The 16,591-nt window shown below is 47.0% G+C and overlaps 1 protein-coding gene across 2 annotated transcripts in view; it reads right to left on the bottom strand.

Moving 5' to 3' along the window:
* The window catches only part of THAP4 (THAP domain containing 4), a 45,082-nt gene extending 28,518 nt beyond the window's left edge, over nt 1-16,564 (bottom strand). Inside the window, exons 1-2 of one of the 2 annotated variants that reach the window (XM_044751544.2) lie at nt 16,299-16,564; nt 12,866-14,025 (exon numbers count right to left, since the gene is read on the bottom strand). In XM_044751544.2, coding sequence (XP_044607479.1) covers nt 12,866-14,025; nt 16,299-16,375 — 1,237 coding nt within the window. In that variant the 5' untranslated portion in view covers nt 16,376-16,564. Of the gene's footprint in view, nt 1-12,865; nt 14,026-15,689; nt 16,243-16,298 lie in introns of those variants that run through there. The other variant, XM_014862634.3, reaches the window with a different exon arrangement.
* Between the last annotated feature and the right edge of the window lie 27 nt (nt 16,565-16,591).

The following is a 16,591-nucleotide window of genomic DNA, read 5'->3' as shown; positions in this document are numbered from 1 at the left end:
AAATATTTAGGTATAAATCCAACAAAATGTGTGTAAGATTTTTATGAGAAAACTACAAAGTTCTGATGAAAGAAATAAAAGATCTAAATAAACAGGCAGACATGCCACATTCAATACTGTGAAGATATCAGTTCTTCTCAACTTGATCTGCCAGGAAGCCATTTTGTGGATATTGACAAACAGATTCTAAAGTTTATATGGAGAGGCAAAAGAGGCAACGATATTCATGGAAAAGAACAAAGTTGGAGAACTCACAGTACCCTATTTCAAGACTTACTAAAAAGCTACAATAATCAATACAGCATGGTATTGATGAAAGGATACATAGATCAATAGAACACAACAGAGAGTCCAGAAACAGACCCACACAGATAGAGACAATTGGCTTTGATGAAAGAGCAAAGAGGATAGAATGGAGAAAACAAAGTCTATTCAACAAATGGTGCTGGAACAACCGGATGACGATACAAAAAAAAAGGAATCTAGACACAGACCACAGACCTTGCAGCTTTCACAAAAATTAACTCAAACTCATAGGCTGAAATGTAAAACGTGAAAGTACAAAACTCCTTACAGAAACAGGAGAAAATCTACGTGACCCTGGGTTTGGCAATGAGTTTTCAGATACATCAAAAGCACAATTCATGTAAGAAAAAAATAAGTTGGACTTTATTAAAATTTAAAATTTCTGTTCTGCAAAAGACACTGTTAAGAGAACAAAATTTAAAAAAAGAAAGAGAAAAGAAAGACAAGTCAGGGAGAAAGACTGAGAGAAAATATCTGCCCCCAAAAAAGAAAAAAGTGCTGTACCTGTCACCCGCCCTACCTCATCCTTGGACCCTGCAGGCAACATATCTTCCTTTGGCCCCTAGTTTTGGAAAAACTCATGTTCCTGACCCATGTTTAGTTTTTTCCCACTGTTTCTGTTTCATACATTTAACTTGTAAAACAGACTATGATATTATTATTACATAATGAACTAAAACAAAAAAACCACCTGTATCCAAAATACACTATGAACACTTAAAACTCAACAATAAGAAAATAAGTAACCCAATTAAAAGATAGGCCAAACATCTCCAAACGGATGAGCAAAATCAACAAACCCTTGGCTAGATGGACTAAGAAAAAAAGAGAGAAGACTCAAATTAGTAAAAACAGAAACGAAAGTGGGGACATTAATACCAATTCCACAAAAATAGAAAAGATTATAAAAGAGTACTTGGAACAACTGTACATCAAAAAATTAGATAACCTAGATGAAACGGACAAATTCCGAGAAACACAAAAACTACCAAGACTAAATCACAAAGAAACAGAAAATCTGAACAGACCTACAACTATTAAAGTGACAATCAGTAATCAAAGACTCCTGATGGCTTCACTGGTGAATTCTACCAAACATTTAAAGAACTAATATCAATCACTCCCATACCTTTCCAAAAAACTGAAGCAGAGGAAACACTTCCCAACTCATTCTTTGAGGCCAGCATTATGCTGACACCAAAGCCAGACAAAGACACTACAAGAAAAGAGGATGACAGACCAATATGCCTTATAAACACTGATGCAAAAATCCTCATCAAAATTCCAGCAAACTGAATTTAGCAGCGTATTAAAAGAATTATGCACCATGACCAAGTGGGATTTACTCCTGGAATCCATGGATGGTTCAACATAGAAAAAAAATTGATCAGGGGCCGGCCCCGTGGCCAAGTGGTTAAGTTTGTGCACTCTGCTTCAGTGGCCCGGGGTTTCACTGGTTTGGATCCTGGCTGTGGACCCAGCACTGCTCATCAAGCCATGCTGAGGTGGCGTCCCACATGCCACAACTAGAAGGACCCACAACTGAAACATAAAACAATGTACTGGGGAGCTTTGGGGAGAAGGAAAAATAAAAACAATAAAATCTTTAAAAAAAAAAAGTATAAACCATACAGAAAAAAAAATTGATCAATGTAATATGCCACATCAACAAAACAAAGGGGAAAACCCACATGATCATCTTAATCGATGAAGAAAAAGCATTTGACAAAATTCAACACACTTTCATGATAAAAGACTTCACAAAATAGGAACAGAAGGAAACCACCTCAACAAAAAGCTGTATCTGAAAAGCCCACAGCAAACCTAGCACTCGCTGAAAGACTGAAGCCTCTTCCTCTAAGATCAGGAACAAGGCAAGGATGCCAACTCTCACCACTTCTATTCAACACAGTACTGGAAGTTCTAGCCAGAGCAATTAGGCAAGAAAAAGAAAGAAAAGGCCTCCGAAATGGAAAGAAAGAAGTAAAATCATCCCTGTTTGCAGATGATATGATCTCATATGTAGAAAACCCTAAAGACGCCACAAAAAAGCTGTTGGATCTAATAAACAAATTTAGCAAAGTAGCAGGATACAAAGTCAACATACAAAAATCAGCTACATTTCAGAGGAGTGATGTCAGCATCATGGCGGAGTGAGCTCTTCCCTCAGACTCTCCCCACTAAGATACAATGAAAAGACATTCATACACTAACAGAGAACATTCACACAACACAAAAGATGTCTGAGACACACACAGAGCCATACGTCTTAAGGTGCAGGTGCTGAATCCACCGGAGGAAGTGGAAGGAGCCAGCTCTCTAGGAGAGCAGACAGCGAGGGCAGAGTGAGAACGCCCCCAGGATTGTGCAGGCAAAAAAGAGCAACACCCCCCTCCCCTCCACCGGCACTCCCCTCAGCTGGTTGGCCACAGCACCTGCACATAGGATAGAAAAGCAGTAGCTGAGAGCGAATGACCTGGGGTCACAGAGGGCTCAGAATACATAGCTCTTGACCCCCTACCCAGTGGCAGCAGGTGGAATCTGCAACCAGATCACTATGAGGAGGCACAAATCCACACCATCCAACAGTATGAAAAAAATATTAATACTCCACACAAGAAGGAAAATGACAAGCACCCAGAAATCAATCCTGAAGGCACAGAAATTTATAATCTAAATGACAGAGAATTCAAAATAGCTATCATAAAAAAACTCAAGGAGTTACAAGAAAATATAGTTCAATGAAATCAGCAACTTCTTCACAAAAGAGATTGAAACTATGAAGAAAAACCAATCAGAAATGTTGGAGATTAAAAACCAAATGGATGAGATAAAAACAATCTGGACTCCCTGAACGACAGAGCTGATATTATGGAGAAGACAATCAGCTGTCTGGAGGACAGAAATATAGAAATGCTTCAGATGGAGGAGGAGAGAGAACTAAGACTAAAAAGAAATGAGGAAAGTCTCTGACAAATATCCGACTCAATTAGGAAATGCAACATAAGGATTATAGGTACTCCAGAGAGAGAAGGAGAAGGAGAAGGGAGCAGAAAGTTTGTTCAAAGAAGTAACATCGGAGAACTTCCCAAACCTGGGTAAGGAACTGGAAATACAAGTAAAAGAGGCGAACAGAATTCCTAATAATACCAATGTAAAAAGACCTTCTCCAAGGCATATAGTAGTAAAGCTGGCAAAAGTCAATGACAAAGAAATAAAATAAAGGGCAGCAAGGCAGAAGAAAATAACCTATAAAGGAACCCTTATCAGGTTGTCAGTGGATTTCTCAGCAGAAACCTTACAGCCCGGGAGAGAGTGGAAAGATATATTCAAAATTCTGACAGACAAAAACTTTAAGCCAAGAATACTCTACCCCATGAAAATATCCTTCAAATATGATGGAGAAATAAAAACTTTCCCAGATACACAAAAGCTAAGGGAGTTCAACATCACAAGACCCTCCATTCATGAAATGATCAAGAAGGCCCTCATACCTGAAAAGAAAAAAAAGAAAGGGGTTACAAAGCCTTGAGACAGGAGATAAATAGGCAGACAAAATCAGGGAACTGCAGCTCTCTATCAGAACAGGTTAGCAAACAATTATAACATTAAAGATAAAGGAAAGGAAAATATCAAATTTTGTCATTTTAACCACAAACTCACAACACAAGATGGAATAAGTTGTGACAATAATAACTTAGGAGGGGAAGAGGAAAGGGATGGAATTATCTTAGTCTAAGGAAATAAGAGGCTATCAGAAAACGGACTGCGTCATCTACGAGATTTTCTATACAAACATCATAGCAACCACTAAACAAATCATCAGAACAGAGACACAAATGATAAATAAAGACAAACTAAGAAAACCATCATAGAGAACTACCAAACTGAACAAGGAGTCAGAAATACATGGGATGAGAAACAAGAGAAATGCAGAAGAACCAGAAAACAAGCGATAAAATGGCAGCAGTAAGCCCTCATATATCAATAATGATTCTAAATGTAAATGGATTGAATTCTCCAATCAAAAGACACCAAGTGGTGGGATGGATTTTAAAACAAGACCCAACAATATGCTGCCTCCAGGAAACACATCTCAGCTCTAAAGACAAACACAGGCTCAGAGTGAAGGGTGAGAAGACAATACGCCAAGCTAATGGCCAACAAAAGAAAGCAGGTGTTGTCATACTTCTATCAGACAAAGTAGACCTCAAGATAAAAAAGACAACTAGAGACAAAGAGGGGCAGGATATAATGATAAAAGGCACACTCCACCAAGAAGACATAACACTTATGTATGCACCCGACACAGGAGCACCAACATACATAAAGCGAGTATTAACAAACCTAAAAGGAGATATTAACGACAACACAGTAATAGTAGGGGACCTTAACATCCCACTCACATCAGTGGATAGATCATCTAGACAAAAAGTCAACAAGGTAATAGTGGATTTAAACAAAAACTAGAAAAACTGTATGATTTTACTCATGTGTGGAAGATAAGCTAACACATGGATAAAGAGAGAGTTGGTGGTGACCAGAGGGGAAGGGGGCTGGGGGATAGGCACAGGGGTGAAGGGGAGCACTTATATGGTGGCTGACAAATAATAACGTACAACCGAAATTTCACAATGTTATAAACTATTATGACCTCAATAAAAAAAAAGGGAAGACAGGCAACTATAAAAAAAAATCAGTTGCATTTCTACACACAAATCATGAACCATCTGAAAAGGAAATTACAAAAACAATTCCATTTACAACAGCATCAAAAAGAATAAAACACTTGGGATGTAACCAAGAAGGTGAAATACTTACACAATAAAAACTACAAAACATTTCAGAAAGAAATTTTTTTTCCCCCTTTTTCTCCCCAAAGCCCCTCTGTACATAGCCGCATAGTCTTCACTGTGGGTCCTTCTAGTTGTGGTATGTGGGACGCTGCCTCAGCGTGGTTTGATGAGCAGTGCCATGTCTGCGCCCAGGATTCGAACCAACGAAACACTGGGCCGCCTGCAGCGGAGTGTGCAAACTTAACCACTCGGCCACGGGGCCAGCCCCTCGGAAAGAAATTAAAGACGACATAATTAAATGGAAGTACATCCCGTGTTCATGGATTTTGGAAGGCTTTAATATTGTTAAAAGTGTCAATATTGGAAAACAGTATGGAGATTTCTCAAAAAGTTAAAAATAGAAATACCCTATGACCCAGCCATCCCACTACTGGGTATCTATCCTAAGAACCTGAAATCAGCAATTCCAAGAGCCCCATGCACCCCTATGTTCATCACAGCATTATTTACAATAGCCAAGATGTGGAACCAACCTAAGTGCCCAGCAGCTGATGATTGGATAAAGAAGATATGGTATATATACACAATGGAATACTATTCAGCCATAAAAAAGGACAAAATCATCCCATTCGCATCAACATGGATGGACCTTGAGGGTATTATGTTGAGTGAAATAAGCCAAACAGAGAAAGACGAACTCTATATGACTCCACTCATAGCTGGAAGTTAAACATGTAGACAAAGAGAACTGATCGGTGGCTACCAGGGGAAAGGAGGGCATGGGGGGAGGGCACAAAGGGTGAAGTGGTGTACCCACAACACGACTAACCATAATGTACAACTGAAATCTCACAACGTTGTAGACTATCATAATCTTAATAAAAAAAAAAGTGTCAGTATTATCCAAAGCAATTTACAGATTCAATGCAATCCCCAACAAAATCCCAATGATGTTTTTTTGCAGAAACAGAAAAACCTACCTAAAATTCACATAGAAGCCTAAGGCACCCAGAATAGCCAAAACAATTCTGAAAAAGAAGAGCAAAACTGGAGGACTGACACTCGATTTTGAAACTTACTACAAAGCTATAGCAATCAAGTGTGGTAATGGCATAAAGACGGACAGACGGACCAACGGAACAGAATAGCGAGCCCAGAAACAAACCCTCACACATATGGTCAATGATTTTTGACAAGGGTGCCAAGACCATTCAATGGGGAAAGAAAGTCTTTTCAACAAATGGTGCTGGGAAAACTGGACATCCACATGCAAAAGAACGAAGTTGGACCCAACTTCATTCAAGTCTGTGTACATTTAACACCATATATAAAAATTAACTCAAAATGGATCGAAGACCTAAATGTAAGAGTTAAAACAATAAAATTCTTAGAAGAAAACACAGTACTAAAGCTTCACGACACTGAACTTGGCAGCAATTTCTTGGATACGAGACCAAAGGCACAGGTAACAAAAGAAAAACAAATAGACAGTGGACTTTCTGAAACTTAAAAATTTGTATATCAAAAGGCACCATGCACAGAGTAAAAAAGTCAACCCACAGAATGGGAGAAAATATTTGCCAATCATATTTCTGATGAGATTGATATCCGGAATATACAGAGGAGAACTAAAGCTCAACAACAAAAAACCAAACAACTCAATTCAAAAATGGGCAAAGGACCTGAATAGACATTTCTCCACAGAAGATATATGAACGCCCAATAAGCCATGAAAAGATGCTCAACATCACTAATCACGAGGAAAATGAAAATCAAAACTACAATGAGATACCCTCTCACACCCATTAGGATGGCTACTAGCAAAAAGCAGAAAACAAGTGAAGATGCAAAGAAATTGGAACCTGTGTACACTGTTGATAGGAATGGAAAATGGGGCAGCCACAATGGAAAACAGTATGCAAGTTCCTCAAAAAGTTAAACATAGAATTACCATATGAACCAGCAATCTCGCTTCTGAGTAGACAGACAAAAAAGCAAAAGCAGGGTCTCAAAAAGATATTTGCACACCCATGTTCACAGCGGCATTATTCACATTAGCTAAAACGTGGAAGCAACCCAAGTGTCCATCAATGAATGAATGGATAAACGAAATGTAGTATATCCACACAATGGAATAATATTCACCCTTAAAAAGGAAGGAAATTCTGCAAGATGCTACAACGTGGATGAACGTTGAGGACATTGTGCTAAGTGAAATAAGCCAGTCACAAAAAGACAAATACAGTATAATTCCACTCATATGAAGCGCTTAGAGTAGTCAAAATCATAGAGACAGAAAGCGGAATGGTGGCTGCCAAGGCTGGGGGCTGAGGGGCGAGGGGGGCAGTGGGAGTTATTGTTTAACAGGTACAGAGCTTCAGATTTACAAGAGTTATGGGGATGGATGGTGGTGACGGAGCCTGACAACGTGAATGTATTTAATGCCACTGACGTTTACATTTGAAAACAGTTAAGATGGTAAATTTTTTGTTACATGTATTTTAACTCAATATAAAAAAGACAAAAAAAAAGAAGAAATGAGCTCTCAAGCCACAACAAGACAGAGAGGAACCTTATACGGACACCGCTAAGTGAAAGAAGCCCACCAGAAAAGGCTTCACACTCTATTCCATGGTTTCCATGTACGCCAACTCTGTGACACCCTAGAAAAGGCAAAACCATAGAAACAGTGTAAAGATCAGGGGTTGCCAGGGGTTAGGACGCAAGGGATGAAGAGGCAGATGGAGCACAGGGCTTGCAGGGCAACCCACCTCCTCTGTAGGATACTGCCACGGTGGGTACACGAGATGACGCATTTGTCAAAATCCAACTACATGACAGTGAGACAGTGACCGTCAACGTAAACTGTGGACTTAGTTACCAACACTCTATCAATATTGGCTCCTCACCTGTCAGGAATGAACCACACTAACCGGAGGTCACGCAAGATGTTAGCAGCAGGGGAAAATGTGGGGACGGGGGAGAGACGCTCTGTACTATCTGCTAAATTTTTCTGTCCAACTAAAACTTTCCCAAGAAACAATCTATTAATTAAAAAATAATCAGTGGAAGGTGGGCAGTGGGCAGAAATACAGATGAAACAGGAATAGCAGAATACCGATGAACGTGGAAGCTGACAGGGACATGGGGAGCTATTATACTTTTCTGCTTAATTTGTATGTGTTCAAGATTTTCCACAATAAAATGGTTTTACAACTCTAGATTGATTCTAGATTATGTGTACAAGGAATCAAGGAACAGGAGGAAAACAAGTATTTTTGAAGCAAGTCCTCAAGGGGCACACTGAGGAAGGTGCCATCACACCGGACAGAGCGTGAACGAGCTGGCTCCACCTGGAAGGTTCGGAGCCCAGCAAGCAAGGTGGGCGACGGCACGGCAGGGGAGTGACAGAGATACTCGACATGGAAGAATGTTCACCCTCACTGGGCACAGAAAGGCCAATGACAGACTCTGACGGAAGTGCCCCAGGTTTTACAACGTCAAGACACCCCGAGTTGGAGTGGGCTCAGGGATGGAGCGCTGCGCCCTGTGAGAATGCCGTCAGCACCGGCTGTCCAGAGGGCAAACCTCTGAGCCCTGGCACCTGAGGCCACTGGCCCAGCTGCTCTGCTACAGGGAATCTGTCCCAAAACAAAGGGATTGGGTAAAGATAATGGACTGAATAAGCATGGTAGAGCCCCTGCGACATAAAGTCCCTAAAAAATGACCCAAAGATTCCGTCACTGATGAACAGGTTCATGACAGCCCTGCCCTGGGAACCATCAAGAAAGCGGACCTTCTGGGGAAGACATCAAAGAGAGACAGCAGCTGGTGACCAGGGATCCGGGAAGGGCCCGGGCGGGCCGTGGAGACCAAGCCAGGGTGCCTCTCTCCCTTCCCCTCTCCCCGTGCCACTCACCTAATCCTCCGCATCGCCCTCCACTCCCAGCCAGTGCCCCTCACACTCCGGGAACAAGGAGCAGAGGTGCAGGGCACCCTTTCTGCCAGCGCAGCATCTGTCCCCTTGCTCTCTGCCCCATCCTGGGCGGCGGAGCCCAGCCCTGCACCTCCTCAGGGCCCAGCTCGCTCTTCCCTGGCCCTCAGGCTCTTCCTCTCCACCTGGTCCCACCTGCAGCACAGACACCTGCTCGCTTATCTCCACCTTAGAAACAAAACTCTCCCTTGAGCCATGTTGCCCTTTGGCTACCATCCGGTTTCCCGACTCCCTTCACGGCTAAACCTCTTAAGCAAAGTGCCTCGTCCCTGATCCTCCCTCCCATGCCCCCCTCACCCACTCGAGACGCAGCTCCCTTCCCACTGCTCCAAGGAGACCGCTGTCACCAGTGATCCCCTGTGGCCAAGTCCAGCCACCTCTTCTCCATTCTGATGAGAAAGGAGCAGCCCTCCTTTCTGCAACAGCCCTTTCCCCTCGTGGCTCCTGTGAGTCCACGCTCCACACTTTCAGTCTCCTTTCCTGGAGCCTCTTCAGCGGCACCTCTACCAACACTGCCCGCTCCCAGGCTGGGCGCCGGCCCTTCTCTAGCTACACAGTTTCTCCAGGAAACTCCATCCGATTCCATGGCTTTAAACATCTCCGACCTCCCCGGACACTGCAGACACACAGATGCAGCTTTAAGAGGTCGGGGGCTGGCTCTGTGGCATCAGCATCTAAGGAGAATCTCAAACTCGATTCCTCTCAAAATTTTACTGTTGTATGAGTTCCAAAAATATCACTAAGTATTTCCAAAAAGGAAGAAACATACGGATACAATAAATAGTGGTAAATAAAGTAACGCATAAAACGTGTACTTACATCCAATCATGGCTGTTTGATGGGGAAAATAAGAATATGTAACTAAGATCAGACAGTCTCGAGCTGCGGAGTGGAGGGTAAGGAGCTGGGAGTGTAGGATACGGGAAGCGATCACCTCTGAGCACTTACAGAAAGGCTGAAACGGCTGTTTCAGAAGCTGAAAGACATCCACCAGAAGAATAGAAAAATAACAAGAAAGCCTAACAAGTTAGCAATTAAATAAAATGCAGGCCCAAATTCCAACTTATCAATAATCACAATTGTAAATGGATTAAATGACTCTATAGGGGCCGCCCCGTGGTTGAGTGGTTGCGTTCACGCGCTCTGCTTCGGTGGCCCACGGTTTCACCAGTTTGAATCCTGGGCACAGACATGGCACTGCTCGTCAGGCCATGCTGAGGTGGCGTTCCACATGCCACAACTGGAAGGACCCACAACTAAATACACAACTATGTACTGGGGGGCTTTGGGAGAAAAAGGAAAAAAAAGGTTACTCTATAAAAAGATGAAGGCTCTCAGATTGAGTTAAAACATAGGTATAAAATAAAGGGATATAATAAGGTTGAAAATAAGGAGATGAAGAAATAAGACTTTAAAAGGGACAAAAAGGGGTTTTCTGTGTTGATAACAGTCAGAAGCACTTATGCACCTAACAACCTGGTCTTGAGACATAAAGCAAAACTGGACAGACACACCTGAGGAAAGGGGCACCTCCAGGATCACAGGGAGACCCACCTTCCCTCTCTTAGAAGTCCACAGTCAGGTGATATGGAAGTTAGATCTGCTGACAAACACAAGTAAGCTACATCCAGCCTCAGCTGAGGGACAACGTAAGCAGCTAGTGGGGAGGATGCCTTCTCCTCAAACCACAACCAAACAGCCACCACAATGGACTGTGTGCGAAGCCACAACGAAAGCACTAAAGATTCCAGAAAGCAGATATCTATGTGACCATATTACTGGACCTTAAGGCAATAAAATTAAAAAATAATTACAAAAACTTGGCTCCCCTCCCCCAATCCATCCACTTTAAAACTGTCCACACCCTTCTAACTCTCTCAGGTTAAAGAGGGAATCCAGACTGTTTTATCTAGAAATGAACAGCAATGAGAGCAGCACGAGGCAAATCCATGGCCTGGGGGCACAGGGGCAGAAGAAGGGACAGGTGTCAGGATATGGCAGCTGTACACGAAGAAGCTGAGCGCTTCCCTCCAGGAGCCAGAACAACGACGCAATAAAACCGAAGACAGTGGAAAGCGGGGAGGATTCACGAGGCAGAAGCAACAACGTAGACCTGATCAACGGAGTCAGGGCTGGTCGCTTGGAAAGACCTGAAATGGGGACAAACCTCGGGGAGTGTGACCAAGAAGAACAGATAAAGGTACCAAACAGTACTATTGGGAATAAGAAACTACAAAAACAGCTTTAATGTGACAGGAAAACACAGTGGACAACTCTGACCAGGATACCGGTGGTCCTCAGCTGGAGCTGTCCTTCTCCCAGGATGCATCTGGAAACGCACAGCATGAGTTTTGTTTCTTGTTTTGGGTTGTGCTAATGGTTGTTGCCCTGGGGTCCAGGAGGTCCTGAACAGCCTGGCACACAGAGTCATTTCCTACCTGAAGTGTTGCTTATATCCCAGAAGACAAGCATTGATCCAGATTAAATGAACGACGTGGTAGGGAAATGTTTTCCCTGTACATGTATATAAGAGGCAAAAGATACTATCCTCAACACGTAAATAAGATCTAGAAACTAATGTTTACAAAGACTAAACAGTAAAACGGGGAAAAGCAGAAGTATAGCCAACAAACACATAAAAAAATATATCTAACCTATTTGTATGGGTACAAAGATACACACACGAAAGCACAGAAAATAGTCTAAGAGATTACGCACCAAATTTTACTAGCAACAAAGAATAAAGGTTGGGAGGCGGAGCCAGCCCTGATGGCCTAGTGGTGAAGTTTGGCACGCTTCTCTTCAGGGGCCCGGGTTCAGTTCTGGGCGAGGAACCACACCACTCACCCGTCAGCAGCCAGGCTGGGGCAGCGGCTCACGTCGAAGAACGAGGACCTACGACTGGAATGTACACTTACCGGGGCTTTGGGGAGGGAAGAAAACAACACCAGGAGGGGGGTGAGGGATGGGAATTGTCACTTCTTAGTGTATATATTTCTGTACCGTTTTAGCTATTTCATCTTGCTGAGGAAGATTTGCCCTGAGCTAACATCTGTGCCAATCTTGCTCTTGTTGTATGTGGGCTGCTGCCACAGCATTGCCGCCAAAGAGGGGTGTAGCCTGTGCCCAGGAACCAAACCCGGGCCACGGAAGCGTAGCACACTGAACTTAACCACCAGGCCATGGGGCTGGCCCCTATACTGTTTTAACTTTTACAAAAGAGAATGTATCCTACTTGAACAGATGCTTAAAATTTTACACAAATTACTATTAAAGTTCAAAATATTTAACTTCAAGGATACTCATTAAAGCATGAATGGAAAGAACCTCTCCATGACTTTAAGAGTCACCTATAACTTTCCTAATAGTTTACTATGTTATTTTATTTTACATTCAGGTCCAAGCTCACCTGGAATTTACGTTTGTGTGAGGGATGCAACAGAAGCTGCCTTTCCCCATTCAGGTGGAAAACCAACCATCCAGGCACCATTCACTGAGCAGTTCTGGCCTTCCCAGCTGACCTGAACTGCCTCCTTTCCCACCGGCTGAACCCCCACAGCCACAGATGCCCCTCGAGTGCCCTGGAGCCAGTGGGGTAAGCTCTCCAACCTGGGTTCCCTGTCCACGAGGAATGGCTACTAGCAGAGCCTGCTCCCAAGACGGCAGGGCGCATGCTGCACACACAAGTGCTTGGGGGCTGTCGGCCACATAGCAAGAAACCCCTGATGAGGAGCAGGTAGCGGGGGAGGCCCGCGGCTCCAGTACTGACCTCGGCTGGGGGGCAGCAGGCTGCTCAGGTAGGGGAAGCTCACTCTCCTCAGCTCATCCAGCTTCTCCTGCAGCTTGCGCACCTGGCTGTCGGAGCGGCTGACCCTCTGCCGCAGGGTCTTCAGCTCGCCGTTCTTCTTCTCCACCTGCTCCCGCAGGCAGCACACCTGGCTCTTGTTCTGCCGGGAGGAGAAGCAGTAGGAGTGCAGCGAGTCGATGAGTTTGCAGGCCCCGGACGCGGACAGGATGACCTCGTTGATGGACATGGGGCTCGCGTCACTGTGCTCGCTCTGCACAGCTTCCGCGGCTGGCTTCGGGGTGACGTCGGTCGGAGGGGCAGAGGGGCTCTGGGAGGGCTTCTGAGGCGTCACCGTGAGTGATGAGCTCGGGGGGCTCTGGGCCAAGCCCTTGTCCAGCCCCAGGCTGGTCCCGCTGCAGCTGGGCTCCACGTCTCTCTTCAGCCTCTTTCGGTCAACAGGCTCTCGGGGGACAGACGGCCTCTCTCGAGTGTGCTTGGAGGAGAAACTGTAAGAATGAAGTGAGCCAATAAATTTGCATGCCCCAGATCCTGGGGGGGTAAAGTCATCCACGGAAATGCCACTCTTATCTACCAGGCCCGCGGCGGGGGAGGTGGTGGTCTTGTCGCTAGCATCTACAGCAGATGCGTTTGCTTCTGCCTGGCTGCCTGTCACTGTGGCTGCCACACCGTCTCCTGCAGTCCCTTCCAGAGACTGCTGCGCCCGCTCCTGACTGGCGGCTTCCTGGGCAGCCCTGGGCGCGCTCTCCCCCTGCAGAGCGGCTCGCTTCAACTTGCGGGACTCTGGCTTGGCCATGAGGTTTCCACTTGAGGACGACGATGAACCCGCAGCAGCCACCTTCCCGCCTGCTTCAGCTGTACGTCGCCTCAGGCCCCCCGAGGCCTTTCTGGTGTCCCTTCTCCTGGTGCGGCCATGGCCTCCAGCCCCCCTCTTCTCAGTCAGGTGAAAGATGGAGGGCACGGCCGTGGGCTTGAGCAGGCGGTGTTGATCCTCCAGCCTTTTGGAGAAGCTATCTTTGGTGAAATGCTCGCTACAGAGGAAAGAATACTTGGTCGGGGTCCAGTTATCCCTCTGAACAGCTTTTAACCACTGGATCAGACGTTTTGAGTCCTTGAGGGGAAATCTGCAGGACAAAGGACAAAGTAATCAAAAACAATCAAACGTCTCCCCCAAAAATGATCAACTATAAAAGCAAAACAAGTGTTTCTGCAAACACCCACACCTGTATTTAACATTTAGTAAAGATTTAAGGAATACCTCTTACTTGCAATTTATCACTAGAACAGAAAGGTGAAAGAGCCACTGTCTACCCTTAAGGAGCTTACCGTCTACAGAGAAGGCAGGAGAGCGAGGCTCTCCTCCCAGGCTGTGCTAAGTGCCCTGCAGGGAGACACATGCTGGGGCACACAGCACAGCACGGCATCAGGACAACAGGAAAGGCTGCAGGAAGCCCTGCAAACAGTTCCTAGAAGCTCACAGCTGACCAACCCTCCTGCTGTGCCTGGGATGCAGGACCTGGATGCCGAAACCGGGAGGGTTGGCTGCCCTATTCCTAAACAAGGCCAGATGTCGCCAGCAGAGCATCCTAGACACGCGGCACCGAGCCTGGCCCCAGCTGTGGCTCAAGGAGATGAGGAGAGCAGACTCCAGAGCTGCAGCTGTGCGCTCCTACTGCCCTTCCACTACCACAAGTCAAACTGCTCCCTTCAGAAAGAAGCCAGTCCCTGGAGGATAGTGAACCAGATAGTGAGCATTTCTTCTCAGTAAGGCAGCAAGATCTCTATTGAGAAAACCGACTGAGGGGCTGGCCCCGTGGCTGAGTGGTTAAGTTCGCGCGCTCGGCTGCAGGCGGCCCAGTGTTTCGTTAGTTCGAATCCTGGGCGCGGACATGGCACTGCTCATCAGACCACGCTGAGGCAGCGTCCCACATGCCACAACTAGAAGGACCCTCAACGAGGAATACACATCTACGTACTGCGGGGCTTTGGGGAGAAAAGGGGAAAAAATAAAATCGAAAAGAAAACTGACTGAACTGTGCACATGGGGCGGGGGGGGGGGGGGGGGGTCGTTCCAGAGGGCTCTCTGCTCCACCAAAAGTCATCTAACCCACCTGAGGCCGCTGAAGACCAGGGTGGATATTAACTCCTCAGAAGTTCTAAGCAACATGACCTTCTAAACTTGCAATGCTTTGTGAGCCCATTTCCCAAAGACCCCCTCCCCCAATTTGCCCGTCCTCTGCCCCCACATTAGACCAATACCAAAGCCAAGAGAGGCCCTGTCTACATAGCTTTGTCTCATTTTGGAAAACAGTAACAAAACTTCTGGGACACAGGCTCTGAAAGAAACTGTCAAGAAAGCACGGTGGCTGACCTCTGAAATAATTGTAACAACTTAAGAACAAACCATTGTAACTTTCAATGAGACTATAAATAACCAGTGTCAGTCAGGTCTTTAAAACTTAAATAACACACTGCACCATAAAACGGAAGTATCTGCAACGAGGCTTTTAAAGTCGCCCCTTTAGTTCACTGTTCTGGGACCTCCAGTGTGGAAGTCCGCAGAAAAGGACTCGCTGAAATAGCTAAATTCCAGGAGCCCTCACGAAAGGAGTCAGGCCAGGCCAGGCGGAGGGCAAACCCCTCGGCCTGCGGTGGGCCAGCTTCCGCGGGAGCCCAGGAAGAAGTGGGAAGGGGCCCCTTCCACGAGCGCGCAGGGTCAGCCTCGCCTGAGGAAGGGGCCGGCCCCGCTCCCCGGAGAATGCTGTCGGAGCGCGTCTCCAGGACTCACCTCCACGCGCAGAGCCACTTCTCCCCGGGGCTGCCAGGACCCTTCTAGTAACAGAGCGTCTGGAGCGCGTGTTAAGGATACAAGTTGCCTTTGCTCGGCCACATTCCTGATCGCAGAGATCAAGGCAGGCTCCCCCGCGATCAAAAGAGCAGAAAAGTCACAGCAGATGCAAGAGGACAACTGACCTAAGGAAGAGCTTTTCCAGAATACACTGTTTCTGGAAATTGGCGGCGCCAACCCGAATCAATGGGGCGCAGGGTGGCCGCGGAGTGGGGGTGAGAGGGTGGTGGAGGCCGTAAGGTGGCTTCCAAGTGGGCGGACGGGGGGCCTTAGGGTGGGCGCCTGGTGGGTGGAGGGTGGCCGTGGGGTGGCCGCGGTGGCCCGAGGCGCCCGGCCCAGAGACGGCGGCGCGGGCCAAGGTCACACAGCTCCCGGCGCTGACTCACTAGCGGGACCGGCCCCAAGGCCCGGCGCACAAAGTGCACCCCCGCGCCTCGGGCCGGGCCGCGCGGCCTCAGTTTCCCCGCGGGGCCGGGCCGGGCCGGGCCGGGCCGGGCGGGGGCGTGGCCGCCGGGCCGCGCGGGCGGCGGGCCGGGAGGGGCCGGTTACCTGTGGAAGGAGACGGCACGTTTCTCCCCCTTGCCCTGCCGGTTGGAGCAGTTCGCGGCCGCGCAGCAGATCACCATCTCGGGCCTCCGGCCGCCGCGCCACCGCCAAGCTCCGGCCGTCGTCTCGCCGCGCCGAGCCCCGAGCGGGACCGCCCCGAGGGGAGGGCGCGCGGCGACACGGCTGCGGGACGTGGGAGCCGGCCCCGCGGCCCCGCCGTACGGCAAGATGGCGGCGCGCGCCCCCCGCCCGGCCGGCCCCCGGCCCCGGGTCCTCGGCCCTTGGCGCGCCCAGGG

The sequence above is a fragment of the Equus asinus genome, chromosome 19 (genome assembly GCF_041296235.1).
Source record: "Equus asinus isolate D_3611 breed Donkey chromosome 19, EquAss-T2T_v2, whole genome shotgun sequence".
NCBI lineage: Eukaryota > Metazoa > Chordata > Mammalia > Perissodactyla > Equidae > Equus > Equus asinus.
Note: the sequence above shows the minus strand (reverse complement) of the source record. Positions and strands in the feature narration are given on the sequence as shown.